Source organism: Melospiza georgiana, chromosome 2 (assembly GCF_028018845.1).
Source record: "Melospiza georgiana isolate bMelGeo1 chromosome 2, bMelGeo1.pri, whole genome shotgun sequence".
NCBI classification, from domain to species: Eukaryota; Metazoa; Chordata; class Aves; order Passeriformes; family Passerellidae; genus Melospiza; species Melospiza georgiana.
In genome coordinates this window covers 64,193,276-64,211,252 of record NC_080431.1, presented here as the reverse complement: position 1 = coordinate 64,211,252, position 17,977 = coordinate 64,193,276, and the positions used below count along the sequence as shown (strand labels likewise).

The 17,977-nt window shown below is 34.6% G+C and overlaps 1 protein-coding gene across 4 annotated transcripts in view; it reads right to left on the bottom strand.

Moving 5' to 3' along the window:
* The window catches only part of PSPC1 (paraspeckle component 1), a 59,390-nt gene that overhangs the window by 33,099 nt on the left and 8,314 nt on the right, over positions 1-17,977 (bottom strand). For all 4 annotated transcript variants that reach the window (XR_009114177.1, XR_009114178.1, XR_009114179.1 and 1 more), the window contains exons 5-6: positions 16,068-16,152; positions 15,039-15,147 (exon numbers count right to left, since the gene is read on the bottom strand). Coding sequence is in view for 1 of the 4 variants with exons in the window: in XM_058019033.1 (XP_057875016.1) it covers positions 15,039-15,147; positions 16,068-16,152 (194 nt within the window). In the remaining 3 variants the exon portion in view is untranslated. The remainder of the gene's footprint in view (positions 1-15,038; positions 15,148-16,067; positions 16,153-17,977) is intronic.

Genomic DNA, 17,977 nt, shown 5'->3' with positions numbered 1-17,977 from the left:
TCTCTTCTTCTGATGCTAGAACCCACGTTAAAATTTATCAGAGAACATGCAGCTAACTCTGACAGGCCTTTCACAGTAACATCAATTGACATTTTAAGTAAAACCAGCAGCCCCATCGGGATAAGCATATCCATAAACTGACATGAGTTAGTCACAAATCAGCATACAATCACGTTGATTATCAGTCTGCTTGTAAAACTCAGTGTTGACATCAGGAAGCAGAAGGGAAAGTGGTGTATCATCCCTGGCCCAAAAGGACAGGGAAACACCGTGGCTATCAGTTACAGTCACACTGTGTGCACATGTGTATGCCTATATGCTTGTGTGAAAACCTGACACATCATGAACAGCTGTGACAAACTTTCACTGCAAAGCAAAGCACCAGACTTTACAGTAGGCACAAACCTTACTTAATTCATCTCAGGTTAAACTCCAAGTTGGTTGGTATTTGTTTTTTAATGTGACAAGTGCCATAATGCAAGGCTAAGTACGATACTGGCTTGATAAAGATGTTAAGTACAGATTTGTAAAGCTGCACTAGTTACTAGAACTTGATTTCTTTGTTAAAGACAGAAGCATATGCAAGCTCTGATGTACACTTTCTTTAAAAAATACACTAGTCTTCCTCCTAGCAATTCACCATTTTTTCCCTGTCTTGAAATGCTACCAGTCTTTGGTTAACAGAAGTACAGCAAAGATAGGTAGAACCTGCTTTTGTTTAGTCTAGTTTAACATTTGAAAGAAAAACCATGAAGTAATTATTTGCCATTTTTCAAGCTTTAACTTCAGTGTTGAATTAATACAGTATAAACAACATTTCGGGTATAGAATCAAGATCCTAATAATAAATAAATGTGCCTTAAGGTCTCTGCTGCCTATTACTTTATTAACATGACTTCAAGATTAAGATGCTGCTGCTTATAATTATTCCTACTGTTGCACATACAAAACATATCATGTTCCCTTGACTTTTCAGCACGGGAAAAATTCTTCCAAACTTGTAACATAGAATAAGCAACTTTACACTTCCCGTCAGAGAAAAGACTCAATTTCAAATGTTAGCAAGCAGTATATATCATTTATGTCATGAGATGCTTGATGTATTCAAAAATTCTATCTGGAGGAGTCCTGGATGGTAACAAAAATTCAGTCCTGTCACACACAAATCAGATCCTAGACAGCTCTTTACAATGTGATCATAAACATGTTACTACAGGTAAGTTAAATCAACTAGTCCATGGGTTTTGCCCAAAATATAACAGAAAGGAACACCAACAGGCAGTTTGACACAGTAGCTGAACCACTGCTGGTTGGTAATTCCAGCCCATCTGAGAGGTTCATTTTCAGATACTCAAGCCTTTTGAAGAGCTTAACAATGATAGTGTTACATTCTCAAAAGTTCTTTTCCTTACTAAATGACTTCCTATTCTTCTGTTCAGTAGAAGCCTGCTTCAGACTCTTCCCCCAAAGCCACCGACAACAGGGAGTTAAAACTGAGCAGCCCGAGGAGAACAGGGCTAAATCCTTAAGAGAGAAATATGTGGGGTGATTAAGAACCTCTGAAGTCACCCATACCTGGGAAATCGATCTTAACAGGAAGAGAATAAGAAAAATGGATGACATGCTGTTACAGGGAGAAAAGAAGACAAAGAATGTGCAGGAAAGCAAAAGTTAAACTTTGTGAAAATCAGAAAAAACCATTATCAAAAAGACTAAGTCAGCAAACAAAAAATGTCCTATTGTAAAAGCACTGTTTACACAACTGAAACTTTTCCAAATTATTTGTTGCCAGGATATTTTTCAAATACTTCAGAACTCACTAATGCAGACAACCTTCAAAAAGGTCCAATTCATCTGACTAATATTTTAGAAAAACTGCTATGATGGCAACTATAGGATTATACTTACTAATTACTTTAGACAGAAGCATTGAAAACTGTATTTCTCACAATGCCAACTAATGTTAACATCAAATGTAAAAAGCAGATCTACAACAAAATATTGAATACACTCAGTTTTCAAAATATGTATTTAACATTTAATATAGTATGGATTCTCCCCTTTTTATCAAGTACTTGAAACCAGTTTTCCAAAGTATTTGAGGTGTATCATGTGCTATGTTCTTACACCTATAACCACACTGATACAGCAGTCTAAACATACAGAGAACAGTCAAGATTATTCTTCTGAGTTTGTTAAATATATTACACTATTTTAAAATGATCTACAAAGCCATGAAACTAAATCTTTTGAAAAACACCTAAGAATTGATACAGGTCACACTGCAAGTAAAAATACAAATAGTCACAAACCTCACTTTTTTAACTGACAAACCAGTGCTACTTTTCCTCCTTAAAAATAGGCCTTGCAATTGCAGCAATCCAGCAAAAATTAATCTTGTCTCCAAGTGATGCAATATTCATGGTAACAAAACTGTCAAAAATTATGGTATGAACAAAATACGGCACGAAAAATTTTAGAACAGCAAAAAAGCACAACATCTCAGAAATGTTATGATGGCAGACCATACAAACATGCAACTATTTACTTACCTTTCATAGTACAGTAATCACAATAATGCTAAGACATGACATCCAAAAAATGCCTTAGTAAGAAAAGAACACTTTCCCCATAAACTTGAAAATTAACCGTTTAATTAGCACTTGATCTAGGTTGTGCATGTAGAGTAAAATGTAATTAACAGCGCTGCTGATTCTCACTTTTTTCATTAACATGAAAACTGAATTTTATTCTCCAGCAGACTATATATTTGTCAAAACAGGTATGACATTTCTGTGCCTCTTACTAGAATTCATTACTCCCTTCTAGTCTGGTTTATTTCATTAAGTTCATTCTGGAAAAGAAAAATTCTTTTCAAAGATCTCTTAATGAGGCATGAACCTTACTTAAATTGTAACTTACTGAAAGACACCTATATTTTAATGGCATAAATCATACAAGTTATTAAAGCTGCTAGTTCGTAATCAAAACTAGAATCTGGGGTATACTTTTGATTTTGCATTATGTGTCTTTTCCTCAGAATAGTCCACTATTTCACTCGAATGACAAGTGCACTGAAGTTAAGTAGCAGCAGGAAGATAAAGTAATAAAAGATTTCTCTTCCATCTTCTTGTCATCCTTCCCTCTTCAGTTTGTTCCTCAATTAAGATCTCTATGTAAGATCCAAATTTACAATATCCCCACAGAGTTCATATACAATACCAGTAAGTAATTTTACATGACAAATATTGATCTTTCAAAATCCAAGATTTTTATGTGTTCTTGAGCACTGAAATCTAAATTTAGAGCTGATCCCTACTCTGAGATGGGCATCATACTAGATGATTCCAAAAATCCCTTCCAGCCTAAACTACTCCAACCTCTAAGAACTGAGGATAGTGCTCACCCAAGAGTCTAAAAAAATATAAACTCTCTTACTTCACACAAATCTACACAAATATATCAAACTAGATAACAACGATAGTAAATGTAGCTATAAAACATATAGCATGCATAAAAACTAGAGAGTCCTGTTTTTTAAATAGGAATCCTAACGAAAAGAATTTTCATTTTGTTTAATACCTGTCACCAGGCCTCAATGTTTGAAAAAACATACTAAGAAGGCCAGAGGAGATGAAGGCAATTTACTGCTTCCTGACTCGAGTCATGAATAAAGCTAATGGAGATGACTTATTAAGTTCCAACACTAAAAACCCTCAACATTAAAGAAGTATCACACAGGTAAAATCAGGAATACACATTGCATGAAATACAATCACACAGACATATTCCAGTAAATTCTACAAATTGGAAAAACACTCCTAATGCTATCAAATCTACAACTACAAAAGAAATTACTACTAGTTTAACATATTTCTTAAGTATTCCTGTCCTTTCAGTAAGATTGGAAAGGAAGTATCAATTTTATTTGAAGAGGGGAATTTCTTTCAAAACTAACAGCAAAAGTATAGGGATGTATTTGTGGAAAAACCTCTATGCACTACATCTTTGTTCTCTTCTTTTAGTTCTGAGAACAAAAAGTCTTCAACTCCTATGGGATCTCATTTTCCTTCTGCATCAGCTGCTAAGGATAGTCCTTGACAGCTAAAGCCCACAGAGAAAAAAACACTCAATTAAACAAATGCAATTAAAACTCCTCAAAAGTATTTAGCATTGTAAATTGAAGTTATTATTTAAAAATTCTTTTACAGTAAATTGTTAAAACAGCTGTGAACCTCCTAGAATGTTTTGATTTTCTGAACTACTTAGTTCAGAAGTTAGCCTCCTTTCAATTCTCACATAATGTTTAAGTCAGGTCTAAACTGCCAGTATTGGAAAAGAAAGCAGTTTAATTACACTAACATGACTCTCGATACAAAGACCTTTAGGGAATACATCACTAACCAGCAACATTTAAAAGTCCTAAAGATTAAAGAAAAGGTTAATTCTAATTCTAAAAGCGAAAGACAATACTATTTAATGTACAGCAAAGTAACTGCTTTGTTTTACACAAGAAGTCATACTTTCAGAATGTATTACAGCTCAAAATGCAAATTACAATCCAACTTGTTAACAAGAAAGAAAATAGTCTAAAAAAAGCCAAGATACACCATGGAACTTATTCTGCTGATTACAGAACTTGGTTCCATATTGCAATTTATATCTTTTCTGCTTCATTATTTTGTCTTGTAGTTACTTGCTCCTTCACTGAATTTTAATATTGCATTTAAGCCACTGCTTTAATATAATTTGTGAGCGTTTCTACCACCTCTCATTTTCATTTGTTAAAATACAGTACAACATTGTATATACAAGATCTACAAAACTGACAAAAACTTTACTTCATTTTCTCATAACTTGAGATAAAAGTTACTCATCATCTAGGAAAAAAAAGGTACACAGAGGGCAAAAATCAAGCCCTAAACAAACTGCATATATATACAGTAGCTAGGACCAAAACCAGAGTATCTTAATTCTGTGCCTCAAATCATCACTACATCATCTGCTCAGGTAAAGAAAAGTCCTACCATATCCTTTCACTGTATATGAAGCACTCTCTGAGGATGTAACTGCAAAGAAGGATACTTTTTCCAAATGCCTTTGCTGTTGATGATTTGAGAGAAAACAAGCACAGAGTTATTCTGGCAAATTTTCCCCTTGATTTAACAACTAAGACTCACGAGAGGTAAAAATCTGCTTCTCAAATATTTTAAGCTAAAATTCAGAAATAATTTTCACAAGACAAAGGTGCTTAGAGAAGGTAACCACCTTCAACAGATTTGGAAATCCTTTGAAAAATGAGATCCCATTATATCAATTCCCTTAATAGCAACTTTTTCAATTCTGCCACTTAATCTGGTTCTGCTGGAGTTAGGAGGCACCTTAGATTCATGGAACCAAAATATTAAAAAATTTCTCCCATTTCTGTTAGTTTCTTTTTTTCCAGTAATAGTAGAAAAATTCAAACTACAAATTAAATAGAGATCAACAGCTGAACATAATACAAATATTTTTCAAAGGCACTTTACTGTTTACTTACCCACAAAAGTACTTTCTAGAAGAAATATACAGCATATCACCAAGTTCATGACTGAGACATGTAACAATTACACTACATTCACAATATATTCACATCCTCAGAGGCATATCAGAGAATTTCATCTTAGAATTATTCTGGTTTTATATGAGCTGAAGAAACATCAAAAGAGTGGATAAGTATCAAAACAGACAACCTGGCAGGCTGCAAATGATTTAAGATGCATGCCACTATTTACCATGGTAGGGGTGGACTTGAAGGACTGCTTAACTGGTAACAAAGACTGGGCTAACTCTACCCTCATGCAGAAATGCACTAAAATACTAAACGGAAATCAGGAGTTACAGAACAATGCCGCATTATAGATTTCCCAAACTGTTACGTTTTCTTTGCACAAATCCCAAATCTATACAAATATTTTAAAGAGTGAACACTGGATGGAGTAAAAAAAAGTGTTTTCCCCAAATGCAAGATTCAATGGTAAGTAGTAGAATGCAGTGAAAGTCATCAATGTTTACTTACAAGAGAAATTACTCAGCCAAGAATACCCTTAATCATGGAATGTTTATGTGAAAATCTACTTCTTAGTTGAAGTGCTAACTATAAGACTGCACAATCAACTTAAGGGCACCACTAGTTACAGCCACAGTGCACTAAACATAGCTCTTTGCCAGACTTCTCTAATATCAATTTTTCCCTCACCAAGTAGATATTATATATGCCAAATAAATTATAACATAAAAGCCAGTCCAATTGTAGTTGTTAACTCATAATCCATTTGAGTTACCAAATAAATAGAATATGCAAGTATTTGTTAAAAGGAAGCTGAAAGCCAAAGTCTTTCAATCCTACAAAGAGGTCCTGTAGGAGAAACTTCTAGCACCCATACAGTGTCTTTTGTAGATGCTATGGATGTTGCTTACAACCAGAACAGTTCAACATTTAAGATTTTCCCAATTAACTTATGGCCTGTCCACACATACAGCACACTAAAACATAAGAAAATAAAAACAGAGAAACTTTCTACAGGAAGCCAACTCCACAGTTATTTTACACAACTTGTTGGCCATTTCCTGTAAAATTGGTGCAACATGAAGCAGACTTGAATGAGGAAGATGCTTGTCACTTGCACAAAGTTCTGTCTGATGAAAATAATACATTACACCAGACAATTCTAGTATTTCTAGGAAGCCAACTCCACAGTTATTTTACACAACTTGTTGGCCATTTCCTGTAAAATTGGTGCAACATGAAGCAGACTTGAATGAGGAAGATGCTTGTCACTTGCACAAAGTTCTGTCTGATGAAAATAATATATTACACCAGACAATTCTAGTATTTCCATCAAATGTGTAAAACACTGGTCATCTGAATAAATTTAAACAGATTGAGAAACATTGTTTTCTAGCTAAATACCCTAACCCAAGCTCACACACTCTTAAGCTACACTGTCTGGTTTCATCAAAAATACCCAGCAAAAACTACTATTTTATTTACATACAATAGACCCAAAGGTCAGAATTATGATAGGGACTCAATGGGGACCACCCAATCAACAGGGACAAACATGAATAGCTAGTTCTTACCTAAACTCAGAAGTTCCCCTATAGTTAAAACAAATGTTTAATGATTCAGAAATAGTGGGGGAAACAAACAGGAAGACTCCATAAGTAAATAACATTTTAAAAGTATTATAAAATACAGAAGCATGTAGGAAGATAAACAAAGCCTAATTTCAACATTATATTGTCTTATTCTTAAAACAGACAGCTACTAGCTATCCTGTCGCAAGCAGATAACCCAAACTGCATTTGAGACCTGTAGTAAGAGCTTCATGTCATATACAGAACAAAACTAATGCAAGCACTCTTTCATCCTACACAATTCTAGGCCTAAACTAATGAGCCATCAGCCACTGTAGGAAATCAGAACGGTGACAAATGTTTTAGTAGGGCCCATTGTGACAGGACATGGGGTGATAACCTTAAACTAAGAGTGGCTATTCCAACTACTGAAAGGAACTTAAATTTTTTTTTTTACAATGAGAGCAAACAAATACTGGAACAAGTTGCCCAGACAGGTGGTGGATGCCCCATCCCTGGAAACATTAAGGACTGGATGGGGCTCTGAGCAACCTGAAGTAGCTTAAGATGCCCCTGCTCATTGCAGAAGGCAATGAACTAGAGGCCTTTAATGGCCCCTTCAAAACCAAACCATGCTGTGATTTTAAGATTATGTTCAGGCAGAAACATCTTTGAATCGCAAATCTCAAATATATTTAATTGACTCTTTAGGCTTCAGTTTCTACTAAACTCCCCATCTGAACAAAATCAGTTACAAAATAGTTCTACTGAAACTCATCTTCTTACCAAAACCTACTATTGATCAAAAGTGCTCATTAATTGGAAAGTAATACCCAATCTTTGCACAATTAAAGTGTACTTGATGGAAGTCAGAAGTATCAGATTTAAACTCCATTTTCCTCATGGATGATTTAATAACCCAAAACAAGCACTACCTCCAGTAATAAGAAAAAATAATTTGACAAGGAGGCTTGTGAAATATTCATGAGAAAAATAATAACTATTTTAATTTTAAAAACAATATCCTGGTTTCAATAGACAAGTAACAGCACTAAGTAAATTTGTATTTATTTTCTATCAGTTTACTGCATTACCACTATTAATATTTTCTGCTCCGTGAGAGCTACTGAAGTAAAATGCTAGAGGCTAATCAAAAGGTCACATTTAAGAAAAAAACTATGTGGAAGGCACTGGCTTGAGAGACAGAAACCAGGTCACTACACAGGCTTCCTCCACACTATGCAACAGACCCATTAACAGGTTTCCTTGCATGCAAAAATACTATTTCTACAGAAATCACACTTAGTGCTTCTTGGGCATTTTATTCTTACTTTAAACCCAGATCCCTTGAGCAAAGACAAACTGCTCTAAGCAGAGGAATGTACTTTGATTGCAAGTCTCAGTGCCACCAAGTAAGATCTCAAGATTTAGAGAGGTGGATGAGTCCGAAATAGGTACCAAGCAGACAACTGAAACTGAAAGTTAGTTTCTTCTTAGTCTGGGTAAATACGTGTACAAACTCCAAGTCAAACTTAACTCCAGTAGCTGAGGAAGAAAAAATGAAAATTATTAAGGCAAACATTAATTTCAGCTTCTTCAAATATATATGGCATTTATCAAACACATCAATAATTTTTTAAAGTTACTTATTTTCTAAGTACTTTTGCTTGGCAGAATATGAAAAACTGAAGAACTCTAACTTGAATAAGATGATTTCATTTATCATTCATTTATCATTCATTTCATTTATCATTTATTTCAAATTGTGAACAGCAACAATTTTCAGAAATAATAGTAAAATATAGAATATAGGCATATAAAATCTGCTTTTGATTAGATTTTTTCATTTTTATCCATCAAACAGAAAAAGTCAAGTATGCAAATGGAGTATTCTACAAACAAGTACAGAAGCATATGAGGTCTTTCCATCAATAATTGAATAAAAATGGCATCTGCTACAGCTGAGGCCTCATGAAACACTGAGACTGATGAAGACTAATGTAATTTTGCCATTACATAAGCAGCATCTGGACAGTGTTATTTTAGCATCCCAATCATCAGTCTTACTAAGAGAAATTAAGGTTATAAACAAAACCAGATAATCTAAAGAACATGGACAGAAAATTCTCTATCAATTACTGTAGAAAAGAACAATTTGGGAAAGCTTAAAAGCAGTAGCACGACACCCAAATTCATATTGGAGATTACTGCACATTTGACAGCACAATAAACTATAAAAATTACTTGTGAATAGTCACTTGTTCTGTTTGTGAGTTCACATAAAATACACATTGGGGCTTTCCAATTTAGAAGATGACTGCAACAGAGCAAAAGATTAGTCTCCTAAATATAATACAAAAATATCACACTGCCTAAAAACTGTTACTGAAAAAATACTTTAAGTAGCATCCTTCACACACATAAAACCATGACCTAGAAAATCAATTATGAACCATCCTAAAATGGTCATGAAATACTTACAACCAAAAGAACTTATTCCTCAAACACCTTCACTTAATACATATAAGCACATAATACATTACAAAAAGATACCTGAAGATCTGCATTGATTTCCATGCAATGTCTTTTCATACTAAAAGCAGATATGCCAGCTAAAGTACTTTTTACCTGACAATGCAATTAAAGGCTCAAAATAATTTATTTAGTTGCTGAAAATAATACAAATTGAATATTTTAAGGCTTGTTAAGGAAGTATTATTCTTGCCCAAAGCAACTAATTTAATATCTGAAACATCACGGAACAGAAGAAATGCATGATTTAAGAATCTGTCTACTGATGCACATCACTCATGAAAAAATAAATATAATTTAGTGCTACTGCCAAAACCAAGACTGCCCACAAAACCACAAACTATGTATTTATAGAATGCCTGGTTAAAGGCCTATCCTGTGTTGATTTATGCATAGGAAGAAACTCGATCACTGAAATAAAACCACTGCCAAGAAAAGCAGTATTTTGTCATGCTGCTGTGTTTTAGTTCTGCATTTAATGACTTGTCTTTTTCCAAGCTAGTTTTACCTTAAAAAGTCTTTAAGGTGTCATACATGAACTATGTATATGCTAGACAACAGTAAGGATGCAATTCATCTCACCAAATCCCACTCTACAGAAGAGCTTTTACAAAGCAGCAAGAAACAGATTTTATTCATATGAACTCACACAACTTTACCACCATTAGCTTCATTCAGTATACGAGGCTGTCAGGATAAAATAACCAACATTAATTGTTAGAAAACTTATCAAATTTGAAAAGATTCTTAGAAATGTTTCATTATTTTATTATTGGGCATCTGCCTCAGTTTAGTTTTGAGTTAGGTAAGAAAAAAATCACCATTCAGTGAAAATTCTAACTGCTTACATTACTGGAGCTTTTGAGCACAACACTATGAAAAGATAGGATCAAAACACAGCTCTATTCTCCTAAACAGGCAAGAAGTGCAAAAATCTAGTCCTGAATTACTGAAGTTCAAGGAAATCTGACAGTCTTGTTTAAAACATGCCTAATGCTTAACTTGCAAGTGAACCTAGAAGCGAGGGATAAGACATGCCTCCACAGGGCTCCAAAAAGTAAGAAATGGAAAACTATATTTATAAACTGCTCCAAAGGACCAAACTCTTAGAACAAAAACTATGTTGTGATAGCATTCCTGAAGCTATAAACATCATTGCTGTTTTGCAGTGTGCCTTTCTACTTTCTTGCTCTCATCTGTCTTACAGTTTTTGATCCAAGTCCACTACAATCCCTGCTGTTGAAGCATCTCCACTGCTTTAGCAGCTGACAGGTTATGCTGATAATTACTCACCATACTTGAGAGCAATGCTTCTGCAAGAAAAACTAAAGGAAAGCAAAACAACATCTAGTAATAATTCCTGAAAAGACTATGAGATTCAAAAGAAAACTATTTAATATATGAAAAAGTATTCCATGAAAAAAAAAGCAAGCATTCAGAAATTGAAACTGAAGAAATTTCAGGAAACAGTCCCTTACACATTCAAAAAGGGGTTTTCCTTGGAGGGAAGTAGGCAAGGATGTCCAAAAATTTCAATTCCCTCTTTAAACTACCAGTAAGAAGAGAGGTAAGTTTAAGGCTGGTATTACAGCTATTGCTTCACTAAGTACAATACCCACCCAACACTATTTCACAGTGCTACTACAGAAGTAAATCCATCCACATAAAACCAGGACTACAACTCCTACATATTTTTGGTCTCTGTTTTAGACACATAGAAACTATTTTAACACACTAAATGCAAAACACTAAGTTGGTGACACAAATAAAAGCAGGTCTTGGAACAAGAATTATTTTGTAGAATGCCTCTGATTGAGATTCAACAATGTAAATCAAAGCAAGCCATCCATAACTGGATAATAACCATTGCATATTTGAGTAATTAATATATTACTGGCACTCAGAAGTATCTTCTATTTAAAAAATATTTGTGCTGTTGCAAAATAAATCACCATCATCAAGTTCCTCTTTCAGCCAGAAGAATGTATGCAAAATAAAAATTAGCAGAATACTACTGGAAAATTAGTTTCCCAATTAAGCTACTGTGAAATCAGAATGCATATAAATCGTTGAGCTATAACAGCACATTTCAACTAACTGACTTGTAGAAAGGAAGGGAAAACCCCTAACCAATATGAAAGTATTTATTCATAATTTATCTAATAGAGATCACACAAATAGAATAATAAATTGTTTAGGCATCATCAGGCTGCCCATTATATTAGCAATCAATGCAATCAAATTTCTAATGTTCTTCATCACCAGCAACAAGAATGCTCCAGGAAAATAAATCCTCTCACAGATAATATTTTTATCATCTGTAATAAAATCAAATAACTGCTACCTGCATTAAACTTGATTACAAGATGTTTCTCAAAAGTAGTTATAATTTTAATAAATCCAAGTTTAATGAGTTAGGGAAAAGACACAGATAGAAACTTTCAATAGGAAAGCCTAATACTGCAGCCTTACATGAGAGGGTCCAATTCTGGTTGCCATTGCACTTACCATTTATCTTCCTGTTTTAGACTGACCAGTAAAAAGTGATAGGATGTAAGTGAAGGAAGCTTACTTTTCAAAGCTTTTAAGAAACAAAAACAATGATTAGAAACAATTATTATTGTCCTGCTAAATACATTGTTGGCAGAAGACTTTACTATGTTGTAGGTATAATGCCAGAAAAGTTTATCAAGACTTGATATGGTAAAAAATATCCAACAGTACTATCCAACAGTATCAAAAAATGCAATTCTCACCAAGAGTCAACTTTTAATCTCTGAAAATAGAGAATAACTTTCCCAGTACATGTACAGTAGTAATCTGAGAGTAGAAGTAAGTGCAAGATGGAATCTGTTCACAGTAAACAAGTATTAGTAAGAACAAATAAAAACGAATTAGTTGTATAGGAAATTCTAAGCTGAAATCAGATTTCATGTGTCATTTTGCAATCTCCAGAAAAAGCTTACAGTTTTTCTCTGCTGCAAAATGCAAAGGCTTTTTCAACTCTCATTCACACTGTACAACTACTTATCTAAATACATCTTAAAACAAGCATCTAAAAAATGCTTAGTCACACTGCTGCCCTGATTAGAAACTGGTGCTAAAGAAAGTAAACACATCACTCGCTATTTTGTTTCCATTTTCCTGCTTTAAAAAGCACGAGAAGTAAAACCTGAGACATAACCAGAACACTAATCTTAAAATTACCTTTTTTCATTATGTATCACTGTATATGCCACTTCAATTTCATATGATGATTAAAAACAACACCTGTACTCTACAGTCCTTTATATCTTATTTTAAAAGCTTTTTGTAGGGCTGTTACTGCCAAACTACATGTATATATTCTTGCAGTGTATTACTTAGGTCCATATGAACACACCATTTCAGTAATGCATGAGAGTGGCAAAGCTACACTCTTCCACAGCACTCTTCTACCTTTCACCTAAAAAAAATTGACGTATAAAAGCCATAAAAATTATGCATAGTGACTGAAGTGACTCCCATTTGAACCACTCTTCTCCGCCTTTTATCCTACATTTTTGCCAAGTCCAACACACCAACTTGAACAGTTTCTATTCACGTAGGGTTTGGAATTTAAAAATTTAGATAAGCAACAAGGATGGACAAACTGTGGTAAGCAATTTAAGCACAGAGACTAAACACTCCTATCTCAAGACAGATGTAAGAATAAACCAGTAAAGGCTGTGGTGGCCAACATTATCTAGTTTTCCCTGCTCCAAGCTGCAGAACACAGGCCACAGCTTCCTAACAGCAATGGAATCTGAGGGAGCTACTGCCATCCCAGAGCTGTGGGTTGGCTCTCCAGTTTGCTATTATGGCAGCTCCCTGCAGCAAGAATCACGGGTCTCACAGGAGCCAGGAGATTTTGACAAGTGGCTTACAGGGTCAGAAAGTCAGGCAACCCCAAAAGATGCTACATTAGGATATTAGAGTGATGTGAAATTTCACATTTGGCACTACAGAAGTCATCAGTAAGTGCTATTTCTAAATTACATGAGACGACTGTAACATGCTATTTCCCCAATTATGTTTGATAATATCTGGAAAACACTAAAGGACAGTATGAGTTCTGAATCCTTGGTCTTCATTTCCTTGAAGAAAAGATGTGCTGAAAGCAGTTTTCTTTGACAGTGAGAACATATGGAAATAAATTACCATCTACTTTGGATGCGAGTCCCTCAAAACACAGTGAGCAAAAGCAAATCACACCTGTTAATAAAATCAAAGGAACTATTTTGCTTCCTCCCCATCTTTACTAAAAAACTAAGGGACAGACAAGGGGAAAAATGTCCTGCTGATAAGACAAAATAATTTATTTTCTAACACCTCTCAGGATGTCTCAACATACATAATAAATTCTTCACAACCCTACAGAAAATTTCATGGTATAGAATGTAACCCAGGTTTTTCTTTCACAGGAAGTAGCTGAGAAACCAGCTCATTTCTCATTGATGTATGAAGTTGCACCTGTGAAGGGGAGCAAAATCCCCTCCTGCAAAGTACAGTTGTTTTAATAATGTAAAAGAGCATTGTGTGAATTGCTTATTCATTATTTCCTCACTAGGAATAGCTCTTATAGTAAAAGGCATCCTACTCAAGAGAAACTAAAGCATTTGCAACACAGTTTGCATTCACTGAACTGATGTGGTTGGTAGAAAAAAAGTCATACCCTTTAACCAAAAAAATTTAGAATCTGACTCCTCTGATAGCACTCTTTTGTTAGTCCTGCAGGATGAGTCTTCAGAGTCAGAGCATACCTAAACTACTAATATAAATAACATACAGATTATAGTGAGGACAAATTTTCCCTCACCATTATAATCTTTAAGTCTGCTTTAGTAATGATTTGGATGGTCTCCTCATCTAGTTTTACAGGGTCAAAAGGGAGAGTGATTTTAGGCTCCATATGAAAGTAATATTGCCCTTTTTGTTTCTGAAAACTTTCTTAGTAAGTTAAGCATAAACCAAAACCAGTAATTCAAACAAGCTTAGCAGCTTTAACTGGTTTAAAATTTAAATATTCAGGTAGAGCAGGGCACATCAGGATGGGCGATCCCTATCACCTCCCACTTAGAAAAATTATTTTACTGAAACATTTCAATTCCCAAGTGAAAAAAAATTAGTATCTGAGCACCTTCACTTGATGGAAGTGTTACATCACTAGCTTGTTGGAAAAATACAAGTGATGTCATCATACAAAAGAGTAACTACACTACTGAATATGCAGCAATTTGCTCAGGGAACAGTGAAATACTGAATTGAAAACAGCCAACAAGAAGATGGCAGTTCAATAACTAGTATAAAAATAATATCATGAAAAAATTCTTTTGCAATTTGGACTTTCACCATAGAACTGTACTTACATTGTCCATGAAATTTGGCTTAAATCCTCCCTCCTGCTGTCGTCGCAATTCCTCCTGTTCCCTCTGGCGTAGCATCTCCTCCTCCCGACGTCTGTGCTCTTCTTCATGCCTAGGGTATTTTTCAAAATTATGTCAGCTTAGTCTCTTGACCTGTTTAGGTTTGTACTCAGCCTCAGAGGTAAGATCAAGCATAGAAACAAAACTGCCCATTATTTATTTTTTTGCACAGTGCAAGGCACTAACCTACTCAACTTGATGAGTCTGAGTACTTTTGAAGTTTAGGTTTGGGGTTTTTTTGTTGGTTTTTTTTTTACTGGAATACAAGTAATTTCAATACCAATACATTCTATACCTACTCTTCCAGCTAGTATCAGTAAACAAGTTAAAATATTCCAGTTTTAAAGAAGCCACTATGGATTAAAACATTTCAACAGTGCCAAAAGACACAAGTTTTAATTCTGAGATGTGTTTGTGCTGTTTTATCTTTTTACCTTATTGACACTTATTGTGATATTTAACAAAGAGTATAAATGAATATGAAGAGACTATGCCTATTTTCTTAAACTTTAGAAGAGGCATTAAAACAATTATTTGCATGAATCAAATCCTAAAAGAAAAACTGTTTTCAACAACTAGAATATCAAGTGAAAAAACTTCCAAAAATCCCATATCAGACTATATGATTGCAATGCTATGATTCTACATGCAGATCAGCTGCCCATAAAATTTAGAAGCATGTTCCTATCTATTATAGCAATGCTCTGGTCATGTTAAAAGAAATATGAAACAAAAAAATAGGCTGACATTTCAATGCTATTTAGACATCTCAGAAATTTACAACAAAATTAGCAGAGCTCAAATAAGTGAAAAAAATCAAGCAACACTCGAAAATAATCTTTTATATTGCATTATATTGTCAGAAACATCCCCTATTATGCTTTTGAGAAGCCAGTTGAGCTAACATATCTAAATTCATGCAGGCCTACAGTGGCTGCATGCCACACTTGTGCGCAGTAGAAGACAAAATACCTCAGCTGTATCTGCTTGCGTTTTTGAAGTTCTTGGTTTCGAAGCTCTTCCAAGCGCCTCAATTCTTCCTGACGACGCATGAGATCTAATGGAATTAAAAGTGCATTTAAATATAAAAGCTGTCAATCAATCATGTGGCAACACAAAATTTGTTATTACTGTCAGATTACAGTTCTAACATTCAAGGTTTTAAACCAAATTTTCAAAGCATTTAACTCATCTCTTTCCATAAAGCTAAGTCTAGTACTTGAAAAAAACACTGGATCTGTGGCTTACAAACACAGAAAAGTACAAAATGGGCAAAGACCCCAGAGCAGGTTACGGAAACAAAAGTTGTAAGTTCTCTAAGAAAAGGAAAAAAACCTCTCTTAATCCCTTAAAACACATCCTGGTTTTACATCTAGGAAAGGGCATCAATTTTCTCACAAGGTTTTGTACTGCTAAAGTCACACTACCAAGAAAACCACTACAATACTTATGGACTTTTACGCTCTCCACTACCTACTGCAGACCCCTGCATGGCACACATCAGAGCAAGAGAAGTCATACACATTTCGGGTGCATGAAAGAAGGCTGAACCTCCACGAAGCTCTATCATGGCTCTGCTTACTGCAACTTGCAAATGACTAGTAGTTTAACCCCACAAAAAAGGCACAGCCATAGCCTCCTATGAAGCACTTCCAATGTCCTTAAAAAGCACGGCATAACTCACAGTAATTACTTTTGCTGACCAGTCACATTATTGATTTCTGCCTGGAAATCTATGCTTTCTTCAATGAATAATAATTTTACCATTTGTTAGAAAGCATTTTTTTTTTATTTTTTGACTACATAGGATATTGGCCACATGATACTATTTATAGAAACCACAAGTAACATTTTCCAATACTGTCCATTACACGGCTTTCATGCTTTAGTTCAACTGGTCTGCACCCTTTCTCTATGCATTTCTTCACTACACTAATTAAAATATCTTCTTAGCTATGCAAATCAGTTTCCTCCAACTTGTACACAACACTGTCCACTATGGGAAAATATGCTTCCTTTTTAATTCTTTCTTCTTCCAAATTTATACAGCATTCCCTATTTCTTGTGCACACAGGACCAAGATTTCCTACTTTCTCTCTACCACTACCATTTACTCTCTTTTGTTCTTAAGGTGCAGCACTCTACTTTTCTCATTGTTCTCCTAATTTTTTTCCACAGCATAGTTTATTGCCTTTCCTGAAATTGTTAGTATGTTAAAAATTCAACATAGCAAATTATGATTCAGTATCATTTGACAACTGCTGAATCTTGGCAGAAAGCCTACTAAGCAGGATGAAAACACAGATATAGAGGTTCCAGCTCTGCACAAGAGCCATTCATATTAAAGGACCTGTAATGATGGTAATTCTTGATTGACAGGCCCTTTCTCTGAGCAGAAAAAAATCTGCACTAAAGCAGCTGTGGGAAAAAAAGAAAAACAGAGAGCATTATCATTAGCCTCTGCATTTTCTTGTGCTTATAAAAGGACAAGGGCTTTGTTTTACCTTCAAGTTTCTAACATAGCAGACAGCAGAAGGTGAAGGTGTTCTCTCACCTCAGAAGTTAATCCTACAAACTGGAATATCAACTCCACAAAGACTTTTAGCAATTTTAACTACTGATTTTTCTAAAGATGGAAAATAAATGCCAAGCTTCCATGTAACTGATACAAAAATTAAGCTTCTGGTTAAATTCAGTCCCATTTTCCAGTATTTTCATAATCTATTTAACCATTATTACGAGAGAATATTTACAAATGTTTGATGCACACCACCAGTACATAGATCAGAAATACCATGCAATTTACTTACACATGGAAACACGTATTCTGCTTTACAAATTACTTCTGACTCAGTCTGTCAAAATATGACACTTCAAAGTGA